The sequence below is a fragment of the Podarcis cretensis genome, assembly GCF_951804945.1.
Source record: "Podarcis cretensis genome assembly, chromosome: 3".
NCBI lineage: Eukaryota > Metazoa > Chordata > Lepidosauria > Squamata > Lacertidae > Podarcis > Podarcis cretensis.
In genome coordinates, this window is record NC_137172.1 from 71,091,002 (window position 1) to 71,111,463 (window position 20,462).

The following is a 20,462-nucleotide window of genomic DNA, read 5'->3' on the forward strand; positions in this document are numbered from 1 at the left end:
GCAGAGAACAGGCGGGGACGTGGCTGGCACGTGTCCCGGGGCGTGGTGCACCACCTGCAGGGGCGTGGTGCGTGTCCTGGGGGAGTGGCGCCCACCGCAGGGTGGTGGTGCTGGGGGCGGTGCGCTCTCCCCGCCCCCCTCTTCCTCCGCCTGTGGGCTCAGGACCGCAATACCTCAAGGACTGATTCTCCCTATATGAACCAACCCAAACCTTGCGATTATCATTGGAGGCCCTTATTCTGGTGCCCCCTCCATGAGAGATCCAGAGAGTGGCAATATGAGAATGGGTCTTTTCTGTGGTGGCTCCCCATTTGTGGAATGCTCTCCCTAGGGAAGATCATCTGGCGCCATTTTTGTCCAGTTTTAGGCACCAGGCAAAAGCTTTCCTTTTTATGCAGACTTTTGTCATTTAATCTGAAGGTTTCTAATTGGCCTTTTTAAGTGGGACAGGGTCTGCCAATGATATGCTTGTGAATCATCCTAAAGGCATTTTGATTTGCTAATCTGTTGCACCCCAGCATTTTGATGTCCTGGTTGTTATTGTTGTTTTTCCTTCAGACCTCATTTGTGCATATTTTAAGAATTGTAAAACATAATTGCTATAAGTGTGGACAGGCCAAGTGCTACTGAGGCTTTGAGGGGCCTTTTAATTAATAGCTTTCTTCTTGGGGGTTGGACCCAGCGCTATCATTCTATCATTAATCTTCCCCATTAATAATGCCCAGTTCCACAATTAGGTTTGGAGAAAAGCCTCCTATCAGCTCCAATAGGAGGCTTTTTTCAAACCTAACTGCTGTGTCTGACTACGAGATGTGTGTGTGTGCTTATTTTGGCGAGTGCGGCTAGGCCCTTTGGCCCTGCCTGCTTTTGATTTGGCCCTATCCATGCAGCCCCTGGAAGATTAGCCACAAGAATACATGGCCCCATATCTGAAATAGATTCTGCACCCTGTTTTAGAGACTATTTATTAATTCATCTCATATGGGAATTCCCGTTGTCTGATGAATGATTTTACGGCTTAACACACACATTTATAGATTGAGAAATCACAGCTCTGAAGCGCTAGAGGTGGAATATCTCTTACTTTGAGTGGCCTCTGGTGCCCAGCCGCCTTGTGGTGAGAAGAGGAAATTTCTGACGAATAGTCTAGAGTGAAAGATCAGAAATTAAATATCTATAATGGGAGGGAAAAGGCTGTGGCATTGTGTTCATCTCCCCTGCTGCTCTCATTCCCCACATTATGAAACCTGAATGTAAAACCTCCATAGCTTAAGATTTACATCTAGGAACACAGGAAGCTGCCTTAGGCCAAATCAAGCCAATGGTCCATTTTGCTCAGATGTGTCTACAACAGCTGGTAAGAGATTCCCAGGGTTCCAGGCAGATGAATCTCCCATCCCTACCTGAAGTTTCTGGGAATTGAACCTGGGAGACACTGCACACAAGGCAGATGTTCTTCCACATTCTGTGCCACAAGAACAAGAATCAAACAATTTTGGACAAGTGACACAAGAAAAGCCCAGTGTAACTTTTAGCATTCCACATGAATCGCCCTGGAAGCATCAACAAGACAACTGGGCAATATGAGTAGCTGGACAGTTACCAAAAAGCCAGGTGGGTTTTAAAACAAGTTTTTTTTTTAGCTGGGAGAACCAATTTATTCAATGTAGTTTGAGATAAGAAACTCTGAACTTGAGATGTGCAGATACGGGGTTGTTGTTTTTCAGTTCAGCAGCATAGCTAATCTTGTTTTGAAAAGGCCCTTCTTGGAACGGACTTCTGCAACGGCACAACTGAGGGTGAGCCGAGCTGCCAAAAGTCACAGACACCACAGCTCAGCAGCCAACAACAGAGCAAATACCCTGGAGCCGGAAAGCCCCGCATCTAATAGAAAGAGATAATCCCACTGTTGCCAAAATTCGGAAAAGGAAGTAATGCAGTTGGGGGTAGGAATTAAGGTTAATTCACTCTTGTTGGTACTGAAGTCATTTAATATCATTGGGAGACATGGACCCCCTCCCCCATTTCATTAAACTAATGTGTTTCAGCTCCACAAAGCAATTGGGAGATACCATGGGTGTTTTTTGAACTCTGAAGCTTTCTTGGTGTATAGTTTCACCAGTTCCTAGTAGTTTGGATTTAATTTGGAAAGCCCACCTCTCACTTTGATTAAACAATTTCAACATTAAAGCGTGGGTGGATTTTTGTCAGTTGGGGATAGGAGGGAAGAGGAAAGATCTGCCACCTGCAACCCTATCCTTTTCAATCTCTTTCATTAACTGTGCCCTATTCTCACAGTAATTATTACAAAAGTTAGATGCCTTTCAACTTTGCCGACTCCAGCAATCCTTTTCCTATACCCTGCACCTCTTCAGGTGAAGGACTGATTCTATCCTCTTGCAAATCCCCAGCTTCTACTACTGCCCCTCCTCAGTCCCATGTTGCAAAACAAAGAAGGACATTGAGTATATCCTACCAGGAGTAAGATTTAAAATAACATTTCACTGAAAGCACAGAGGGCTTTGCTCAGTCCTGTTATCATGGGAGAAATCAGAGGTGCAAATCAAACACTCTTGAAGAAAATGAGGGAACTGGTTTTGTTTATTTCAAAAAAGCAATGAAATGAAAACAGGTGAATCAAATGCCTTATTTACCTTCCCAAATGTGGCAGCACAGGCAGGTTCAAGTTTCTCCTTCCTGCAGAAGTCCAGGTAATGTGCATAGAGGATGCACCTCGGCAAACAAACCCCTTCACATACAATATAATTCTCTTCCAACCTAAAGGTGGAAAACAAGCCAATAACATGAAATACTCTGTCCTATCCTTAATCCTAGTTTATCTACCTTTCTTATTATTATTACTGACCAGCCCAGAAATTAGGGGGGAAAAGTCCTGGGCCTTTTGTACTGTGTGAATACCTCCACCACTTTCTTCCAATCATTTTTCCTAAATGCTAATAGCCCTGTCTCTGACCTAACCCTAAGCCAAACCATAGCCTAGCATGAATGCAAAGATGTATTGGCTTCCAGGGAGCATATAACAACTGCCTGGCTGTCCTTTTAGCTCAGCAGGGCACAGCAGTTTGCCCAAGCTTTGGTTTAGTGTGTGCCACCTGCATGCAGGATCGTGGTTAAGATCACTCTTTCTCAACCATGATTTGTAACCAAGGTTTGTTTAACCACAATCCTGCATGTGAACGACATGTGAAGCCAAAGCTTGGATCAGCTGTCACAATGAGCTAAAAGCCACCCAAAGAGCCACCCAGAATGACTGGGGCAACCCAGCCAGATGGGCAGGGTGCAATTATTATTATTATTATTATTATTATTATTATTATTATTATTATTATTAAAGCAGTCCTGGTAATCCATATTTAGGCTTACAATGACATGGAAATCACGCTAGCCTAAAACAATTAAAAATGGACACATTAAATGGGGAAAAGTAACAATGTGTACCATGTTGTATACCCCTGGAGTAGCAGGAAAGGGGCATTGCGTGTCTACTCCAAAGCCATTGAGTTTAATGGGACTCACTCCTCAGTAAGTGTGCAGAGTTAACCAGCACTCTGGAGTGGCCAGTGGTCTTACCATTGCAAGGTAAGCTGCGTCTGCTTCTTCTTATCCTTCATCATCTGAGTGATCGTTTTCTTTGGAGGCGAGTGTTTGTTCAGAGATTTTATCTTACTTTCGTGGCTCTTCCCATCTTCCTCTTCCAAGGAAAGGGGTTCACGGTTAAAATGAATTTCTGAGCACAAGGGAGTTTAAGAAGAAAACACAATGAATCAAAATGAACTATGGGCTGTTGGTTCATTTTATTTTGCTATGCCTGTACCTGGGAACGCCACACAATTTTGAACTTGGATTTCTTGGATGGGAGCTTTTCCCTCTTGGTGCAAATCAGAGCCACATGGGGAGAAACCTAATCCAGATCAGGTGTGTTGCAAAGGCAAAGAGCCACATCGTGCATACACACAAACACATCCCATAGTCCCAATGCAACAAGAGCAACATCCCCATGGCTGCAGCGGATGACTTCTAGTTTCGTCTTCTTATCATAGAGCTATACAGAGTTTTAAAAGGTGTGAAAAGAAGAATGTTTGGTAGGCATACGGGAAGAGGTGAATATTTGGTCCAATCAATGCTGCTGTTTTAGCTATTATATTCATATCTCACATGCAGACTGTTGAATTTTGGGTACCTCGGTAACAAAACCCCATGCACCAATAGAAATCACTCCAGTAAATGTTCCCTTGCCAATTTGGAATCTGTAGATACCCACCTGAGGGAATGTCCCCCTCAGACTTGCAGACTTTAGCACCAGCAAACACTACACCACTAAAAGACACCATCTTGCACATCTGTATAGTAAACTGAAGCCAAGCTCTGTGACTGTAATTCTAAGAAGCCCAGATAAAATCAGGGAGACTCGCATTCCAAGCCTGTGTATTTATTTAGAAGGAAGTCCCGCTGAGTTCAAGGGGACCTCTTGCAGCCTTTCGCTTTCTGTAAATATCTTTAGGATCTGGGTTTCAGAGAGAGAACGGCAGCAAAAGGGAGGGAATTCAGTGGGAATGAAAGCCTTTGTACTTTTCTCACCAAACTGAGGGTGTGACGTGGGGTGGGGGGATGACCTGTGCGTCCTTTTCACTGCGTACTTGGAATGCAATGGAAACAAGATAAACGCGGCATTGGCTCCGTGGCATCTTTTTCCACTGCAATTATTTGGAAAGACGTTCCCTTCGCATCCGTGGGCGGGAGGGGAAGACAAGGAGTTTAAACTCGAGCATCCTCCATCCTGGTCTCTGCTCCCAGTGCCAAAGGCAGTACAAACGGGAGCAGGGGGTGGTGACAAATTCCCGGGGCTGGTGCAGAGTGCGCAACGACATTGGTCCCAACCCAGCAGGAACACACGAGGAAGGGCTCCCCGATCCGAGGCTGCCCCCCCGGCCCTGAGGGATTGTGATCCCCTCTCTCTGGGCTGCCCCTTCCCGCTGGCCGGCGTGCAGCTGCCCCCTCACCTGCCTTGATCCCAGAGCGGAGCCCCGGCTCGGGGGCCCCGCGGCGCCGTCCTCCGGGCAGCGAGCCGGCCTGGGGCGCCTCGTCCAGCAAGCCTTGGGCCAGCAGTTCGGCGTAGCAGTCCTCGTCCTCCTCTTCGTCCTCCTCCTCCTCGTCGTCGTCGTCCGCCTGCTGCGGAGGCTGCGGCTGGCCCGGCGCAAAGGCGCCCCGGGACGGGAACTTCGCCAGTTTCTCCATCCTCAGGGCGCGGCGCCCGCCCCGTCCATAGGTGGTCGGGGGCGCAGAGGGGCTGGAGAGCACGCGGGGAGGCGGCCACCCAACCCCACTGCGGCCCCAAGGCGGGGTGGGGAAGGACAGGTGCGCGATCTGGAACGGAGCAGGTGCTGGTCAGGTTGGCACAGGCGGAGCCGAAGGGGCATGAGACGTGAAGGCTCTCTCCAGTCAAGCTCCTTTATGGGGACACAAGGAGGAGGAGGAGGGCCGTCGAGAACAAACCGCTCTCCCCCTTCAGCACCGCCAGGCCGGGGAGAAAGGAAAGCCCTGCCCACCCATTGTCACGCACTCTGCCCCACGTCAGATTCGCGACCTCTTTCCCTTTTAAGCCATGGGCAGGTGCCCCTGCAGCAACTCCTCTTTGCTCAGATACAGCTCTCGTTTGCTCTCCAAGGCTCGTCCCCAGAGGAAGGGACGTTCTGATAACGGTTCCTTTGAGCGCGTGCAAAGTGGAGTCACCGTAGTCGCCTCCTACAGATCTGGGCACTAAGATCAGGCTTCCAAGCCAGAGGGCGCGATTTCATAGAGTTGCAGGGGACCCTGAGGGTTATATAGTTCAATACCATGCAATGCAGGAATCTTTTGCCCAACGTGAGGCCCACGGCCCCATGATTAAGAGGCTCTTGCTCTACCGACTGAGCTATCTAAGGGCAAAGGCCCCCGGGCAGTTCTAATTAAAGTAAGGATGCTGACCTCTGATGAATTAAAGTGGGTCGGTTGATGCTGGATCTTTGATAAATACCCAGAGCAGACAGATGATCCCCAGGCACTTTGTAGACAGGTGCCCTGCAGTGATGTTCACTGCCAAGTCAGATTGGGTGGGGGGACTGTATCGTCCACTCTGGAATGTCCACTGCTGGGGGACATATTTTTAAAATATAATGTTCCCCAATATTAAAAGCAACAAGCAAAGCTCACCACCCACAACTATTTGCCTGCTTTTGGAAATCCAACCAGTACAGTGGGACCTCGGGTTACAGATGCTTCAGGTTACAGACGCTTCAGGTTACAGACTCCGCTAACCCAGAAATAGTACCTCTGGTTAAGAACTTTGCTTCAGGATGAGAACAGAAATTGTGTGGCAGCGGCATGGTGGCAGCGGGAGGCCCCATTAGCTAAAGTGGTGCTTCAGGTTAAGAACAGTTTCAGGTTAAGAACGGACCTCCAGAACGAATTAAGTTCTTAACCCGAGGAACCACTGTACTAGATTTTCATCTCTTTGCACATTATAACAATCAAATATGCACCTCTTTACCCTCAGTCTGGGAAGCTGCACAATTAACAAAGGATTACTACCCCCCCCCCACATGAGGTGCTGCACAGAGAGTGCAGCTGCACCTTGCTAGATCACCTGCAGAGAACAGGTGGACTCAGGTGTCCACACAGACTTCAGGCTTCCCACCCTCACTCTGTATATTGTGATCTCTTACATAGGTACTTAGTATGACGCACAGCTCATTTACAAAATCTCTCCCAAATCAGTGGGGAAGACAAACCCACCACAAAAAGAAAGACCGGCAGGCAAAGAACTATAAATGCTTAGCCAAGTCCTGTTAATAAAGCTCCATTGCTGTCCACCTGCCTGGAGGATAGGAAGAGAGATGGACAATTCCAGTAACCTGTAACTTATGCAGGTAGTTAGGGCAAGTTCAGAAGTTAGAACCGCCTTTTTAAATTGTTCATTTAAATTGATTATATCATGTTGTATATATTTTATTAATTGAAAAAATGGTTTCATTCAACTGCAGCTGGTACAGTCTGATTGGCCCAAGGAGATTCAAAACAGCAGCAGCAGCAGCAGCAGCAGCAGCAGGAGGAGGAGGAAGAAGAAGAAGAAGAAGAAGAAGAAGAAGAAGAAGAAGAAGACGACCCTTTGGTATTTCATTCCACATCTTTGCCTTGGAACTTTTTGCCAGGCTTCTGTAAAGTCCAACTGCTCTATACTCAGTAGGTGGTGACAAGTGACATTCCATTGGGCCAAAGCATTGTGATATTTGTTCATTTGTTTTATTGCTTACATTTCAATCCCATCATTCCACCCCAAAAAAGTTCAAAATTGTGTACATGGTTCTCCTCCTCCTTACTGTATCCTCACAACAACCTTGTCAGGTAGGTTAAGTTGACAGACTGTGACTGACCCAAGGTCATCTAGTGAGCTTCATGAATGAGTGGAGATTTGAACCATGGTGTCCTAGGTTCTGAGCCAACACTCTAATACATTCTAATCTTTGGCGATCACTCATAGCCGAGTACGATTGTCTTCCATAAACACGGTTTTAACAATGAGTCCGTAAGTGACTGTGGAGGCCAATTCTGAACCCACACGTCCTTCCACAGCGGGGACATTGGTTCCCGGGCGGGAGTGAGTGGGCTTGCACGTTCCTATGACCCTTGTGAGTGAAGCTGTAGGGAATCTCATACTCCCAGCAGGGTCACTCAAGGTGGTAAGGTCAAAGGGAAGGAGCTAGACAAAGAATGATCCAAGACATTCTAATACACCACTGTGACCACTTAAGGAACTTAGACGCTCTGCTAATTGGTCTTCCAGGAGATGCCAGGGTGCAGGGAGAGGTCAGAACTCTCTCATCACACCTTCTAAGTAACATAAAAAATACACTAATTATATCACTCACAAAATGCCAAATATTACAAGTTGCCAGGATCTGCCCCCATAGGGCAGCCAAATATAGCTCTCTTGTGTGAACAAAAGCAGGCACCATATGCTTTTTCTGCCTTCCTCCTATGCACTTCTTTCTGACATATGTTCATAAGCACTGGATCTGATCATATTAGGGGCTTTGATAAAGATGATACCAGTGGCCACCCGCAAGGACGTGGGGAGTCAAAGACCAGTATTTTTGACGCAGAGCAATGGTATTATGGGGGTGGGGTGGGGATTTTTAGATGTGTTACTCCACTAACTTCAAAATGTGGCAATCCAGCCTTGCTGCATTTGGTGGTATTTCTGCTCAACCTGGTGAGTGTGGACCTGGATGTCCCCAAAGTCTTTCCCAACACCAGAATACAAGAAGAACCCTACTGGATCAGGCTAGTAGCCCATCTAGCCCATAATCCTGTCCTCACAGTGGCCAACTCCAAGCAACTGACATTCAAAGGCATACTGCTTCTGGCAGTGAAAGGAGAACATAGCCATTATGGCTAGTAGCCAATGAGAGCCTTAAAGGTAAAGGTAAAGGGACCCCTGACCATTAGGTCCAGTTGTGACCGACTCTGGGGTTGCGGCGCTCATCTCGCCTTGTTGGCCAAGGGAGCCGGCGTACAGCTTCCGGGTCATGTGGCCAGCATGACTAAGCCACTTCTGGTGAACCAGAGCAGTGCACAGAAATGCCGTTTACCTTCCCGCCAGAGCGGTACCTATTTATCTACTTGCACTTTGACGTGCTTTCGAACTGCTAGGTTGGCAGGAGCTGGGACTGAGCAACAGGAGCTCACCTCGTTGCGGGGATTCGAACCACCGACCTTCTGATCGGCAAGTCCTAGGCTCTGTGATTTAACCCACAGTGCCACCCACGCCCCTAATGAGAGCCTTATTCCCCCTTAATTTGCCTAGTCTTCTTTTAAAGCCATCCTGATGTGAGTACTGGTTCAGTATCCCAATGAGTGATAACTGAGAAGAAGGAACTGGGCTCAACAAGAAGATGCTGGGAACATGATCCATTGGGTGGTGATGATGTGGTTCAACTTTAGGCATTTCTCTGCTCCTTCTTCATGTCCACAAGGGTAGGCAGTCTCCTTTGCCTATAGGAACTCTATCCAGCTCTGCCCCTTCCTCCCCTGCTTTTTTACTCTCTGCAAAAGTCAGCAGGCTACCATGTTACTTTGAAAATACATTCTATTAATGGCAGTGTGCCGAAGCACACTTAACAGGGATTCTCACTGAGATTAATGGGATTTATGTCTGAGTACACCTGCATTGGGTTCATTGTGCTATTGATTGTGAAAGAAAATATCACCAGTAGATGGCAATGTTCAATGCTGTTTCTGTTTACTTCTCTCTCCAAGGGAACAATTTTTATGGTTCCTGAAAGAAATGAGATCTGTTAATAAAGGCCTGATCCAGAATCTGCACTTATGAGTAGATTCCCGCCATCCTTTGAGTCATAAAAACACACAACAAATTTAGTTTTGTTTTTTAGGAACAATAGTATATATAGAAGCTGATTACATATGCCTTTGTGTTATTTACTTATTTTGACAGTACGTTTATATATAGCTATATGCATATTTATATAACCCCTATAAAATACAGGTTCAAAACACTTACTAGACATATAAGAACCAGTTCAGCTTTTCAGTGAATATTTAGCTCAGCTTTCTTAAAGGCCAGTTAGAGAACTATCACAAGCTTCATGACATTGGGGAAAAGTTCGGAATCAGAATCAAAAGAAAGCAACCAAAAATTCTTTTTGTTATTTGTTTTTAAGTGGAAATTCCTTTGGACACTTTAGATTAAAACACAATGTATCAAACATTAGATACAGATTTCTGATTATCATGTTAAAGTCAAGGAAAATTGGTATAGCTGGTGCCTAATTTTTCCTGGATTAGCAATGGTTGGTATTACAAGCTGCATTTCCTAAGTGGATCTTGCTGATATTTGGATTCCCAAATCCAATATCATATAAAAAGATAAGGCATTAGTTACCCTAGATGGCGCTATTTTTTCATAAAACACCCTGGGGAATATTATGGTACGTTGATACAAGTTTGCAGCAATTAAACCAAAGCCTATCATTTTTGGAGCGTGTGATAAAAATGTAAGTTCAAGTTAAATTTGACGAAGAAGCTGCTGCGCACATGGGGGAAGGGGGAGAGATATTTGCATACATTCCTGCTCCCTTTTCCCCTTTCCTCTACACACTTAAATTTATTATGCTAGTGCTTTAGCAAAAACCAGCTTCAGCTTGTCTGTTCATTTCATCTGAACTCTGCAAAACTTTCTAAAACACCACCTGCCCTGTCTAGGAAGTGTTTTGCAAACACTACAGAACCTTTTGCTATGTTTTTCTGTTCAACAGACTATGTGTGGTGGTGCGTTTGCAATGGACAACTGGTTTTCCTAACAGCTCAGTGAAATCAGAATCCTGAATATATTATGAAGATCCTTCAGTGTTTCTGTTTCCTTGGCTCCTGTTTGAAAATGTTCTCAGGAGGAAAACAGGACCTCTATAGGGAATTTTTTTTCATGGCTTCATGGATCTACAGAGCAGAGAGGTGCCATTTTTTAAAGCCAGGGTGACTGAGTGGGGAAAAAACAACAGGGATTATTATTTTTCACAAGGAGACGTCTTGGAATGGTGGGGGATCTTACTGGGTGTGACTTGTTAATAGTGGTGGCTGTTGCATGTTGGGATTGGTAGGGCAGAAGACAGGAAGGCCAAAAGCAGGTGAAGCAGATCCAGTGGCAGGCAGAGTCACTCCTTGACCAGTTGCAAAAAGGCACATAGGTAGGGGCTGGCTGATGGCAGATTGAGGTTGGTGCCCTGTTGACCACAGTGGGCCAGGCTCTGCTGCCTGATGAGCAAGATTCAGAAAATCCCACTCATTTAAATTCACACTTCTGCACACATTTTAAAGTTCAGTTCTTTCACATTTGGGTCAACCTAATTAAAGGTCTTCCGGTATGACAATTCTCAACAGGCACCTATTTTTTTTAGTGTGATTCAATCTCATACCTGCAAATGAAAGAAGAGCTTGAAAGAAGAATGGGAGAAGAAATGATAGATGAGTAAAAAAATACTTTGCAATACATGGGGTGGGAAGGGGGGGGGGAATAGAAAAGAGCCTCACTTAGAGCCTCTGAATCAGCAAATTCTTCCTGAAATGGGGAAACCGAGTCACAGTGTTTCCAGTAGCTGCACTTAAGCTTGAGGAAAGCTGAACTATAGAATTCATTTCCAGTAGGAAACTGCTGTGGCAAAGAATCTAGCAATTTCCCAAGATGGATTAGATACCAATAGAAAATGGTGTCCACAATTGCCAGCTGATTGTGCTAAACTGTCTGCATGTGCTTATTTATGTATATCCTGCTCCCCCTTTCATTGGAATGATAAAAGAACTAAAACATCTTAACAACAATTCTAGTGACAACAATAGTGATGCCAACTAAGAAAAATCTCAGAAGGCTTTTTGAAAGAGGAAAGTCTTCAGCAGAGGCTGAAAGGACAAGCAAGATGGTACATGTGTAATAGTCAAGAGGGCTATATGACTGGTTCTGTCCCCACACCTCCATTTTGGCAGCCCTGTTTAGGGAAGTTTTTAATGTTTGATGTTTTCTTGTGTTTTTAATATTCTGTTGGGAGCTGCCCAGAGTGGCTGGGGAATAATAACAATAATAATAATAATAATAATAATAATAATAGCAAAATTAAAGGTGATTTGGTACTCTTGCATCACACCTCTGAATACCTGTTGCTGAGAATCGCAGATGGACAAAGTGTTCTTGAGCTCATGTCCATCTTGCAGGCTTCCCAGAGGCATCTCATTGGCCACTGTAAGACCAGGATGCTTGACTAAATGGGCCATTAGCCTGACTCAGCTCTCCACAAACTTTATGCCTATAAATTGGGATTAATGCTCAAGAAGTAGGCAGTGGCGTAGCGTGGGTTGTCAGCACCCGGGGCAAGGCAAGTAATTTGCGCCCCCTAACCCATGGATTTTAGCACTTGAGTCTCTTCCGCGCCCCCCAGATGTTGCACCCAGTGCGGCTGGCCCCCCTGCACCCCCACGCTACGCCACTGGAAGTAGGTCATCTGGAAGCAACCATAACTAGCAGGGTTGCTCGTTCTTCATGTCACAAAACTGGCTCAGCTTCTGTCGAGCCCTTTTTTCTAAGGATGGATTTATGACATGTAAAAGGAGTATAGTTTATAAGTTGCATTTCTCCTCATAGAAGTACTCCATGTGACATACAAGAACCCAATGAACTGATGAAATCTGAGCCATTGTTTCTCCTACCAACTAGAATTTAAGAAAGATATACATAAGATCCAGTCATTAAAAAAACATACACACCACCCATAGCACTCTAAAGAATGAGCTGTGGGAAACACTTGATTGCCTAATTGTTTGTAGGGTCTGGAGAAATATTGCATTAGGTAAAACATGTCCTAATCCAGAGAAAGGGATTTAAAAATACAGCAAAGACATGGTCTTATGAAATGCCACGTATATGACATATAGCAGGCATATACAAACTCGGCCCTCCAGATGTTTTGTGACTGCAACTCCCATCATCCCTAGCTAACAGGACCAGTGGTCAGGGATGGTGGGAATTGTAGTCCCAGAACATCTGGAGGGCTGAGTTTGCCTGTACCTGATATATAGCATAACCCAGAAAGGAGTTTGGTGACCTGCCTTTGGCAGATCAGCAAAGTTCTTTCCAGTATAAACTGATTCTGACCCAGTAGTCAATGATTAAAAACATACACCGGTACAACAACATGGGGGCTCCTATGGGGCCATCTACCTTGCCTTGGTCTGAGAATGGACTTTGGGGAGCGGGGGGCCTGGAATGGGGCATTTTGGTCATGGTGGCCAGGAAAGTGCCTGCACCTGTGTCATGGTGGCTAGAAGTTCTGTTTCAACTTAGATTTTAAAATTAAGGTCATTTTAAAGTGAGGTTTAACCAGAAGTTCTAGCTACTGCGGTGTCCTGCAGAGTCCTGAGCAGCTCCCTCAGAATGCCTTGCTTTGAGGAATGATCCCCTAGCCTAGGCCTTTTCTCAGAGTGAGGCAGGGAGAAGGAGAGAGGGTGCCACTAGTGTGGGTGTGGAGAAATAGGAAAAGAAAAAAATGGGAGTGGCGGCAGGCAAGGAGAGGAAGAGCAGGGAGGCAGCGTCAAGCAGGAGAGAGGGGGAGCACAGTCTTCTGCATCCTTCCCTGCTTATTGCTAAAATTTCAGAGGACTGTCTTTCACCTCCTTACCCTTTTCAAAGCCTGACCATTACACCAAGAGTGTGCTCTGACAGTTTGCTCTCTGCTTTGTGTTTTCTTTCATTCACTGACTGATGCACTGGTAGCCTGAACAGATAGTAACCCAATATCTAGTTTATATATCTCCAAAAAAACACACACACAAATATTATGTATGCAAAACACAATATGGTTTTCCATGGCTAGTATTACAATATTTCATTCAACTCAAGAAGTTTGGAGCTGTTCTGAAGCTGACAAAAAGGGTAAGATGCACAACTGACTCACATTTCCTGCTCTCTGCCACTTATCATTGCATCTTAAGTTAGAACATGTTTGGACTCTTCCTTACAGGTCTGCTGCATTGCTGTTTTCTCCTATGGCTGGGAACCAAACGAAAATTGGATTCCCAGAAACAGCAGTAAGAATTGATGTAAACAGCCGAGAGTGTGAAAAGACGGAAGCCATAATGTGATCAGAAGAGCAGATGGCAAAGCTTCAAGTTGCAGAATGAACCCAGTGAAACGACATTCCTTGAATTGGAAATCAGTCTGTGAGGTCTGCTACATCCACCATCTTCAGACAAAACAGAAAGCCTGCTTCTGTATCTTTGGCCCATCAAATATTTGTACTTTCCCCTTCCAATGTAGAAGATCCACATGGGGCAAAAGAACATAGATCTTAAGGCACCTCATCCTTGACTGGATGGCTTCTGATTTCCCAGGGAGATGGGAAATAACCCTGGAAATAACCTAAGCGCCAAATAGTGACACCTGGATGGCTGCATTCAGCCCCTGGATCTGATATTCCTCATGGCAGTGTACGTACATGCTGCCCATGCATAAGGTAAGGTCCCTAATTCAGTCCCTGCTAGAAAATGGTCGTGGGAAGCAGGACTGGCAAAGATATCTATTAAGACCTGGGAGAGCACTTGACAATTGGAACAGACACTATTATACTTGAAGGAGCGTTCCCACCCCCCACTTGTTCAGGCCAGACACTGAGGTCCAGCTCCCAGGGCCTTCTGGCAGTTTCCTCACTACGAGAAGCAAAGTTACAGGGAACCAGGCAGAGGGCCTTCTAAGTAGTGGCGCCTGCCCTGTGGAACGCCCTCCCATCAGATGTCAAGGAAATAAAACTATCTGACTTTTAGAAGACATCTGAAGGCAGCCGTGTTTAGGAAAGTTTTTAATGTTTGATGTTTTATCACATTATTATTATTATTATTATTATTATTATTATTATTATTATGTTTGGAGCTGCCCAGAGTGGCTGGGGAAACCCAACCAAATGGGCACGGTAAAAATATTATTATTATTATTATTATTATTATTATTATTATTATTATTATTAAATGGATGGACTCAGTGTAAGGCAGGTTCACATGTCCACATGGCCAAATTATGTTGAGAACTGCCCTGAGTTCTGTAGATGAAGGGCGATATACAAATTAAATAAGTAAGTGGTAATGGTCATGCCAGGGACGCAGGTGGCGCTGTGGGTTAAAGCCTCAGCGCCTAGGACTTGCCGATCGAAAGGTCGGCGGTTCGAATCCCTGCGGCGGGGTGCGCTCCCGCTGCTCGGTCCCAGCGCCTGCCAACCTAGCAGTTCGAAAGCACCTCCGGGTGCAAGTAGATAAATAGGGACCGCTTACCAGCGGGAAGGTAAACGGCGTTTCCGTGTGCGGCTCTGGCTCGCCAGAGCAGCGATGTCACGCTGGCCACGTGACCCAGAAGTGTCTCCGGACAGCGCTGGCCCCTGGCCTCTTAAGTGAGATGGGCGCACAACCCCAGAGTCTGTCAAGACTGGCCCGTACGGGCAGGGGTACCTTTACCTTTACCTTTAATGGTCATGCCACTGCCAGTGTACCTGATACTGACACTGCTGCAGCTTACCTGGATTGTGTTGTTTTCTCTAGAATAAAATTGGTAAAATTGTTAATTGTAAGTTAAGGGTTTGAATGCATACCCTGAAGGAAGGTATGCATGGTGAGACTATGATAATACACTTAAAAAAGCAGTTTGAAAATAAAAAAATAAGAAAGAAAGAAAGAAAGAAAGAAAGAAAGAAAGAAAGAAAGAAAGAAAGAAAGAGATTACAAGGCAATCTAAACCCCCAAGGTGAAAAACTTTTCTCACTCCAGCTGTATTCAATCATGGTTCACTGGTGAGTGTACCTGAATGATATACATTTTGCCAATTCATTTCTGTTCTTTTCACATATAACATTATTTACTCATGAATCAAAGGGTGCAGGACAAGAACCTAGAGGTCAAGCCAGGACTTTTGCAGCTCATTCTTGTTCTTTTCACACATAATATTATTTACTCATGAATCAAAGGGTGCAGGACAAGAACCTAGAGGTCAAACCAGGACTTTTCCAGATGAGGAATGACCTTCACAATCAGGGAACCTGGACAGGAATGTGCCATCCTCACCTCTGACTTCTCCTATATTCCTAAAGCATGGCATCCAGCGATCATAACCCTACCAAATCCTTTGCTTGTTATCCTCAGCACCGCTTGTAAACATAGCAGGATGGTAAAAATTTAGCTCACAAAACACTGTAAAAGCCAGGCTGCGAACAGCATTGCACAAGCAGCCACAGTCCAAGAATTCAAAACATAATAAACAAAGGGGAAATATGCACATATGGGGTGTCAACTCACAAGCCCTTATCATGTGCTTTGGCTGCCTGAGCTAGCTCTTTCAAAAGTTATCATCGCAGCAAATCAGGGCACTAAATGCTGCTTCATGTGATCAAGCACACAAACCAGATACTGTCCATACAGAGGAAGAGGGAAGTGAGTAACGTAGGAGATTTTGTGACAATGATGAGCCGCCGCACTGGCAGGAGCTCTCATTATTTCAGTATTGCAACAGTATTTTCTGCTGATCTATATTCAGATGTCATTAAAAAAAGTTTTTTAAAAAGAGGAGGAAAAAGTGGAGGAGGGAATCTAATATAGGACTTAAACTGCAGAAACTTTGGCTCATATATCTGCTCAGCCATGAAATAAATCTGATAATTTGAGATACTTTGTCACTTGAAATAAGCCATGAAACACACTGTCACTTCAGAAGAAAGCTAAGCTCTGGCTTAAATTATTTTAAAGGGTTACTATGCAGATGCACTGCTGGAACCTCTTTGAAGTCACAGTAGGATGAAAATCTGATAAATCATCATTCTTTCTAAAAGCAAAACTGGTGGTCCCATGGCAATCTGTTTGGAAGTCAAAACAAAGCAGAGGTTTCTTCATATCCAACGGATACTGATGTATACAGAGTTTAATGTACCGTATTTTTCGCCCTATAGGACGCACCAGCCCATAGGACGCACCTAGTTTTCAGGGGGGGAAATCAAGTAAAAAAATACGATCCCCCCCCCCGCAGCTCTGGGAGCAGTGGACAGGCTGCACGCAGCCTGTGCACTAATCCAAGACCTTCTCCCTGCTTTTGTGGGAGGTGGCGGAATTCCCCCACCTCCCGCAAAAGCCCACTGGAGCCCAGCGTGACTCCTGCAGGCTTTTCGACCAGGAGGGAGAAGGGACTGAAATGGCCAGTCAGTCCCTTCTCCCTCCTTGGGGAAAAGCCCCCAAGAGCAGTAGGCTCTTTAAAGGGTGCACGGCTCCTGCGGGCTTTTCTAGGAGGTGGGGGAATTCCCCCCCTCCTAGAAAAGCCAGCAGAAGCCGCAGAGCCCCTTTAAAGAGCACACGGCTTTTGCCTGCTTTTGCGGGAGGTGGGGGAATTCCCCCATCTCCCGCAAAAGCCCACAGGAGGGTTGGAGAGTAGCGGGAAGGCATCGCGCGCCTCCCCGCTGCCCCCCATCCTCTGGGGCTGGCGATGGGGGAAGCTCTGCTTTCCCCACCGCCAGCCTCGAAGCCGGGTTGGAGAGTAACGGGAAGGTGTCACGCACCTTCCTGCTGCCCCCCATCCTCTGGGGCTGGCGATGGGGGAAGCGCTGCTTTCCCCACCGCCAGCCTCAAAGAGCAGACTCTCCTGGCTTCAGCGGAAGCAACGCGAAGCCTCCGGAGCGCAGGCTTCAGAGGCTTCGCGTTGCTATCGCTGAAGCCAAGGAGCTGCATTCGCCCCATAAGACGCACACACATTTCCCCTTCATTTTTGGAGGGGAAAAAGTGCGTCTTATAGGGCGAAAAATACGGCATTTCTGCACTAAGTCCCCACAAAGCAAGACTCCTCATGCATGTGTGTCACAGCCTCCCTTTTCTTCAAGGCTGTTCACATTCCCCGAGTTCTGAGTTATCACACAAAGGAGGGTGAATATCATCCTGCACCCCACTCAAGGGCTGGGCCAGTCCAGAACACCTCGTGACAAGCAAAAAGTCATTTCTCTCCCAATTCATTTCTCCTGCACATAGCCTCTCAGCTGATGTTCATCCAGGGTCTGAGCAGCTGGGAAGCAGGAGTCACAAAGAAACAGGCCTGGCCTGGCCTAGGACTTCTTTCTACCTGAGGTGAAGGGCAAGGTAGCATTTCTGCCTTCCCACATTTCATGCAGAGAAGCCAACTGAACTGAGAGTTGACTCTTACTACAATACAGGGAGTAAGATAATATCTTCCATCAAATCTGAGGGCAGCATGTTTCTTATGGACAAGTTACATGACTTGGAGCAGCGAGCAGTATCCAGAGCTGGAGGACAAGGCAATTCCAGCCACCTAGTTCTTCTGCAAGACAGCTGGCTTGGTCATGACAATGTTTGTGGTGGCTCTAAATAGAAGGCAGGGGTAGAATATGTTTGGATGTGTGGAACTACAAACCTCCATCATCTATCAGGAACCGGATCCTAGACTGCATCCTGATATGGCAAATGGGGATGCAGGCTGGGACTTGGGCTGTGCCATGGCGTGGAGCCGATGAAACAGGTAGGATTCCCTCGGATCCATCCCTTGTCCATTTAAGCAGCCTGAACCTGGGGCCCTGACTGTTTGTTCCCTTGCCAGTTTTCCCTGCCCACCTACCCTCGGTTTAATAGTCAATGACTTTGCTGTGGCTACGGTGGTCACCGTTCTTTATTGGGCCTGGGTAGGAATTTGCCCACTGGGCTGATTGGCACCAACCCAGTGGTTTTGCCTACCTCATAGCAGTCATCACAACAGGTTGGGCATTGGGGCAATCCTTTGTTTTGGATGGAGGGGAGGTTGTAGTCTCTGCCTGCCCCTCCAAACGCTGGGGTATCCCGTTAAAGGGATCCGGGGGGGAGTGGCCATGTCTGCGTGCCCAGGTGGGGCCAGGGCCGAAGGCAGTCTCCCAGACAGCGGTCCCTGCAGGGGTCACCCTATTGGATGTAAGTCTTAGGAACCCCTGCCTGGATTGACCACGCATCACTTCCAGCCGGTGGGTGGGCCGGCTGGAAGTAGATTGCCCCATGCCCAAGCCAACCCTCTTTCATCTGTATTCAATAAAGTTGTGGCCTGTTTTGACCCCAAACCAGTCTTGTTGGTCTCTTATTTATATGGGTTGGGGTATGGTGAGCCCGATGCCTGGTCCTGCAAGTGTGCTGCTAAATGACCACTACATCTATACTCTACAAACTTTTCACAACTCAAGCAGATCCTGCAGAATAAAAAGGATTTGGGGGGAATCAAGAACTGCCTATAACTACAGATAAGCAGTGCTTCCCAAAAAGGGCTTAATGATAATATAAAAAATAGATTTTCCATGGATAGGGTAAATCCGGATTAAATGGGTAAATTTGGGGAGTGGCACTTAGATGTCAACCAAAAGCTTGCATGCATGAGGAGCAATAGTCAACATGCATCTGGAAGCTCCCAGACTTCAGCGCACCTTTTCCAGTCTGTGAACTAAGTTCTACATGATGCCTGTAATATAAGTGACAGTTTTCAGAACTTGCAAGACAATTATGCTTGGGCAGGGTTCTTTTTACTTAGCAACTGGTAAGAGCTGGAAAACCTGTCTTGGCTTGTGGCAGCAAACTTGCTTGCTTTAAATAGAATTATAAGATTTAGATAAGGAAATCCTTGGGCCTTCACATTGGAAATGGAAGTTGACAGAATAAACAGTAGCTATAATTGGTACATAATTGGCTGTTATTTATGGAAACAACAATAATTTGATGTGATGAAAAATCTTATGTGTTTGGAATTCTTTTGCAGTAAGAGAAAGCATTTAAAAAGACAATTTGATTAAACTGTGTGTGTGTGTCTAAACTTTGCGTGTGATTGTGTCCATCTACTAGGGATTCATTTTTGCTTGGCTTTAGGACTGTACCTGTAGAAGCGCAAAGCTGAGGTATGGTTGGGGGTAGATGGGGATCAGTGGGTTCTAAGCAGTGTAATCACAGAAGATGCCATCTGCTCACTGGTAGGAATCATCCTGGCTGAATGGTTTATCTGGTTACACTGCTTCTGCCTTTTCCCCTTTGCTCCAGCTTCCTCCTCCTCTAGCAATAAAAGCTGGAACAAAAAATATTGCTAGCGCCCATGCGAGCAAACTCTACATTGGCTGAACCAATGAGTATACAAGTCGGATCCAGCAACCAAATGTTACAATGGGTCTCCAGGCCCTAGCAGCAATGTTCCTGTTCAGCACTTCAAACAATCCATGGAAAATCCATTTTTTAATATTATCATTGAGTCTTTGTTGGGAAGCTCTGCTTATCTGCCTAAGGCAAAGGAGCATGATAATGGAAACTCATGTGAAAAACATAAACCTGTTGAAGAATGAATGCATTCAGCAATCACTTTGTCCAAGTGATGTTGTTGTAAGAGTTAAGACAGAAAATGGCGTATAGGCAGTTCTTGATTCCCCCCAAATCCTTTTTATTCTGCAGGATCTGCTTGAGTTGTGAAAAGTTTGTAGAGTACAGATGTATTAGTCGTATACCAGCACACTTGCACGACCAGGCGTCGGGCTCATCATACCCCAACCCATATAAATAAGAGACCAACAATAAGAGGTGCGGGCTGCTTAAATGGACAAGGGGCGGATCCGAGGGAAGCCTACCTGCTCCACCCCATGGCACAGCCCAAGTGCCAGCCTGCATCCCCATTTGCCATATCAGGATGCAGTCTAGGATCCGGTTCCTGATAGATGATGGAGGTTTGTAGTTCCACACATCCAAACATATTCTACCCCTGCCTTCTATTTAGAGCCACCACAAACATTGTCATCACCAAGCCAGCTGTCTTGCAGAAGAACTAGTGGCTGGAATTGCCTTGTCCTCCAGCTCTGGATATTGCCCGCTGCTCTTGTAAC

The 20,462-nt window shown here is 46.0% G+C and overlaps 1 protein-coding gene across 2 annotated transcripts in view; it reads right to left on the bottom strand.

Annotated features, from left to right (window-relative positions):
- The window catches only part of RFX6 (regulatory factor X6), a 28,314-nt gene extending 22,563 nt beyond the window's left edge, over positions 1 to 5,751 (bottom strand). Inside the window, exons 1-4 of one of the 2 annotated variants that reach the window (XM_079971162.1) lie at positions 5,022 to 5,751; positions 3,592 to 3,748; positions 2,655 to 2,778; positions 1,085 to 1,146 (exon numbers count right to left, since the gene is read on the bottom strand). In XM_079971162.1, the coding sequence (XP_079827288.1) occupies positions 1,085 to 1,146; positions 2,655 to 2,778; positions 3,592 to 3,748; positions 5,022 to 5,256 (578 nt within the window). In that variant the 5' untranslated portion in view covers positions 5,257 to 5,751. The remainder of the gene's footprint in view (positions 1 to 1,084; positions 1,147 to 2,654; positions 2,779 to 3,591; positions 3,749 to 5,021) is intronic. The other variant, XM_079971163.1, reaches the window with a different exon arrangement.
- Positions 5,752 to 20,462: the final 14,711 nt, after the last annotated feature.